Source organism: Cariama cristata, unplaced genomic scaffold, assembly GCF_000690535.1.
Source record: "Cariama cristata isolate BGI_N322 unplaced genomic scaffold, ASM69053v1 scaffold17505, whole genome shotgun sequence".
Lineage (NCBI taxonomy): Eukaryota > Metazoa > Chordata > Aves > Cariamiformes > Cariamidae > Cariama > Cariama cristata.
Genome location: NW_009619377.1, coordinates 11,155 through 16,133, shown reverse-complemented (window position 1 = coordinate 16,133; position 4,979 = coordinate 11,155). Strand labels below are relative to the sequence as shown.

The 4,979-nt window shown below is 36.5% G+C and overlaps 1 protein-coding gene across 1 annotated transcript in view; it reads left to right on the top strand.

Moving 5' to 3' along the window:
• Nucleotides 1-273: 273 nt before the first annotated feature.
• The window catches only part of LOC104162505 (protein enabled homolog), a gene marked incomplete at its 3' end in the record, with an annotated part of 13,569 nt that continues 8,863 nt past the window's right edge, over nucleotides 274-4,979 (top strand). Inside the window, exons 1-2 of the mRNA XM_009701244.1 lie at nucleotides 274-435; nucleotides 1,881-2,058. Of these exons, the coding sequence (XP_009699546.1) occupies nucleotides 304-435; nucleotides 1,881-2,058 (310 nt within the window). The remainder of the gene's footprint in view (nucleotides 436-1,880; nucleotides 2,059-4,979) is intronic.

The window sequence follows — 4,979 nt, the reverse complement described above, 5'->3', positions numbered from 1 at the left end:
TCCAATTCTCCTCCCCATCCCACTGGAAGAGGGGTGAAGTGAGCGAGCAGCTGCATGGTGTTTGGTGCTGGCTGGAGTTAAACCACGACAACACCTTTAAGCAAAACGTCAAAGTGGTAGTGGTTTTGTATTTCGAAAAGTGGATGTTTCGGCAAGGTGCAAGGAATATTGCTTTAACATTTTGAGTTTTAAAAAAAACCCAACACAACAGTTGATGATTTGCCATAAGTAATTTTATGTTCCACTCTAAAATACTTGTATTTTAACAGTGAACAGAGTATCTGCCAAGCGCGAGCTGCTGTAATGGTCTACGATGATGCCAATAAGAAATGGGTACCAGCTGGTGGATCAACTGGATTCAGCAGAGTTCATATATATCATCACACAGGCAACAACACATTCAGAGTAGTGGGCAGGAAGATTCAGGATCATCAAGTAAGTGAATCTCTGAAAATTTGGAATAGGCTTAATCATAAACTATTTTTGTGATTGATTGTTTTTAATATTAAGAAATAAGTCTTCAGCAAAATTATGGGAACTGTAAATAATAAATCTGACTTTTTTTAACTGAAGTAGCAAAGCTGTATTCTGGCTTTTTCCCTGTAAACTAAGCACTTTACATACCTCCAAGGTGATAGTCCTTGTGCACTCTTTTACCGTTCCTTCCTGCAGACAGACATAAAGGCTAGTGGTATACAGAGAAGTAATCTGATTCTCTTTAAGGCAAAGTGGCAGCCTAAAAACTTTTCTTCTTCCCTACTCTGTGCTCTTAGCTGCAGTCTATGTAGGTACCAGCGGTTCTCTTGTAGCTCTTCCTGTATTATGAAAAGTTGGATGCACGATGTCTTATTTCTCCAGATCATTTCTTTCAAAAAACCACCTGACATTTGATAAGGCTGATTATCTACCACTTTGAGAGGCTGAGAAGGAAGCAAGAAGGATTACGTCTTAGTTTCCTTGATGAAGCTATTAGATCTTGATTGAATGGCAGACTTTAACACTCTGTTGTGAAATATGCTCTGCCTTGTGATACTTGGGATGGGATTGAAAATCTAACCTTTTTGTTTGAGAAAAGCTTCTATATCTATTTCCCTCTCTCCCAGTATTTCATAAAATTCTTGGTCATTTATCACACACCTGAAGGGTAGACTGATAATCTCCCGTGGGATTTGTCATTAAACACTTATTCCAAGTAATAAATGGTCTCTGTGAACTTCATCTGAGAACAAACGTGCATTTTTTTCTTCCATTATTTGGTGGAAAAAGGTGAGAGAACATAATTATCCAAGTGCAATGGGATCCTCTTAGTGGATGGCTTGTAATAAATGGTTGTTCTACTGGTTAGAATTGATCACCTTTTGTGTGAGCCGTAACGATCTTGCGAAATGATACCTTGTGATGCATAGTAAAAGTCTACATAAACTGCTACTGAAAGCACTGCAAGCTAAGGGGTACAACCACCACAGAGAGAATTTGATAACTTGGTTAAAAAATAATTCTAACAAGTACTTTGTGAAGTTAATGGAAAACTGAGTTTCTGAAATCCAAATGCATAATCACGTCAAGTACTCTGCTACTGAAAGTCAGAACTGTTGATACTACTGCATTGCTGTTACGAAACATCACTGCATTTTTAGAAATGAGAATGCTTAAGCTACAAAAGTTGATACAAAATCTCTCATTAGTCCCCTTGCATATTCTCATCACTGATTTCAGGTGGCATTGGAATTAAAATTGAAGTGGTTATGTGCTTCAACATTGTGATTTTACAGATTATGGGTGTTGAATTAACTTATATGGTTAAGGAATAAATCTACATGAAGCTGAAACTTGTGATGAAACAGCAATTTTAAACATAAGTAATTTTTTTATTATTATAGGTGGTAATAAATTGTGCCATTCCAAAAGGACTGAAGTACAATCAGGCTACGCAGACCTTCCACCAGTGGCGTGATGCTAGGCAGGTGTATGGTCTGAATTTTGGCAGCAAAGAAGATGCCAACGTCTTCGCAAGTGCCATGATGCATGCCTTAGAAGTATTAAATTCACAGGAAGCTGGTAAGAATCTCTTAACTTTTTGGTTTTTTGAAGATTGTTCAAATAGAGAGATGGAAAAATTTAAAATGTTTTATGCGTAAATGTCAGTAAGTCTTGTTCTAATCATGATTCAACCTCTAGCCATTTTAATTATTTAGGTGTTTTGTCTACCTAGTTACTACTTCTTAATAGTGATTCCCAACTTGACTGTTGTCTGTGTAAATGCAGTTCCTAACAAGTAAATTGATTTTCATGTTATCTATTACATATAGAAACTTGCTGACTTTGCCTTTTTTTTTTTTTTAAGGAAACAAACCCAAAACACCTGACCAAGAAACATGTACCTCTTAATCAGGGTGCTTTTCAGGATTTCTAGAGACATCCAGTGTTCTTGATGTATATTGATATTTTTGCTTCTCGTTGAGTACTCGTTTATTATGAAAACATTAGGCTTTTTGCTCCGAACTTTGGAATTCAGGTCATCCTCTTTGGCAGTTCTTACCATACAGAATTTTCTAGCTTGAAGACCTTGGATCCAGGGGTAACATTCAGATGAGCACATACAATTTAGACAACAGGTCTGTAGTTTAATTTGGAGAACAGAGTGACATAGAGGGTTTAAAACATTGGTGGAAAAATTTAGTGGCTTTCAATCCTCAGGTGGTGTCTGTAATATATTCTAGATAGGCTCTACAGCAAATTGATCAGTAAAAAACACTGGGATACACACAGAGGGAGTTTTTATTTTAAAAGACTAAGAGAGACTTGTGTGTTCTTGTAACCAAACGGAGTTCTTTTGTCCTCATTAAACTTTAAAGATCGCCTGTGTAACAAGAGATAGTACTTCTGTGCCAGTTTTCTTTCTCTTGTGTAGAAGAGAGGCTGTAGATAACCTTACTAGGGCACTCTCAACTACAGCAGAAAAGAGTGAGTTTATCAAGTTGCTTTTCATTCTGGTAGTTCTTTCAAGACTTACCTTTTGAAACTGAGCGATGTAGACCAAGGATGATACATTCTGCAGTGCTTATGCTGTTATGCAGCATACAAGGCCAAAATAGAAAGGGTAGCTAGAGGGGTAAGGGTTCTTTTTGTCAGCTAGAATAATCCAGTTATGTATCCCATTCTCCTGCCTCTCAGTTGGATATCTTCTCTTTTAAATCTCTTGGTTCTCCTTTTTCTAAGGGTTTCTCAATTGTAAAGGTTTCATGCGTTCTGACTGCTTATCTATCTCCCAACCAACCTTTGGGAACACATGAAGTGTTGGTTTCTACTCACTGGATTGTAAAGTCTGAAAAGGCCTGATTTATAGTAATTACCACAAGTTTGAGGGTTTTATGTTGTTTCCCATTACCTGTACTTGAAGAATTTGTCACAACATGTTTCAAACAAATGCGTACGTGTGTGTACACCTATATATATATATGCATCATTTAATTCAGCTCCTTCTCCTAACACTAAAACTGAGCTACTAGAGAGGCTGAAATGACATAGGGAGATGTGACAGTGCTCATTTTTTTAATTCGTCGGTGTATCTGTTATTTTATTTCATGGATTATTGTGATTTGTCTAATGACTAGTTCTGTTGCTGCTTTATGCAACATATATGTGGGCCAACAGCCACATTGTTATATTCTTCAATAGTTGAAATTTTATTTAACCTAAGATGCCACTTCAGTTTGTAAAGACTTAGATAAAACTAAAATTGTTTTTAGGGGTTTCTTTAAATGGAACTTTAGTAATACAAAACATCATTCAAACAGTAGCCTAGAGCCAATATAATTCCACAGGAGGAAACAACTCAATGAAAATAACTCTTTTTCCTGTTGTATTACTTCAGTAATTTCTTAAATAGTGAGAGGAGGAGGAATAGAACAGGAGCTGAGCTTTGCAATGAGTCCAAAAATCACTGTACTTAGAATTCAGTCCTCTGCTCATCCCAAATTGTGAATTCTTCCAAATCATTCTGCCAGTAGACTCTTCACTGGTCTCTGAATTGGCCTTTCAGTTTGAGTTTGTCTGTTTCATTCGATTTAATATCAATTAATCTCTGATTGGGGGGTTATTTTGGTTTTGGGTGAATTTTTGTGTGGATCATGAAATGGGAGTTGAGTATGACTGTAATATCATGTACCGGTTGCTGGCTACAGAGCTGTAGTATACCTAGTTCTCAATGGCTTTGAGGTGTAGGTCTGACAAGGACATGAATTAAGTTGCATAATTATGTTCAATAGTGACTGGTTGTAACTTTTACGTTTTCTGAATTGTAAGATAGTTGCTTTGTTTCTCCTTCCTGTGATTGGACTTGGTAGTGGTAGGTACAGGTCAAAATGCATTGATTAGCTGCATCACAAACTAATGATGGACAGCATTGGTATAGGAGATCACTGTTTTTCTCTAACTTCTGTTGGCCAGCAAGGACTGTGGCTGTTTAAGATTAGCTATCACCTGTTTCACAGACCTATAGGTACTCTAGCTTCCAACCAAATGAAATAAAACCAAAGCTTAACGTTGTCAGCATCGCTTCAGCAGATGTCTGAAGATGACTAATTTTGCACTGCTGCTTGTAAAAAAAATCATAATTATGCATATAGAATTGCTTTGTAAGCCTGTTACCACTTTCAGGTAATGTCTAAAGATAAATGTTCATAATGTATCTATGTTAGAATACTGTCAACAAGTGTTTCTAAGTTTTATCAGCTGGGAGATTTGTCAGTGTATGATTTACATGTTACTTAATTTTTCTGACGTGTATCAGTGTAAGAAGTAAAAAAGATCAAGTAACTTTCTGAACATGCCTGCTTCAAAAGGATTGAAATAGGATACTTAGTAGTTTGCAGTTTAGAAACAAACTAATTGGACTCCTTGCTCAAACTTTAATGCATTTCTTTTCTTTATAGTTGGTATAATTTCCTAAAAGTACAGCTAGAAATGAATCATTGGTG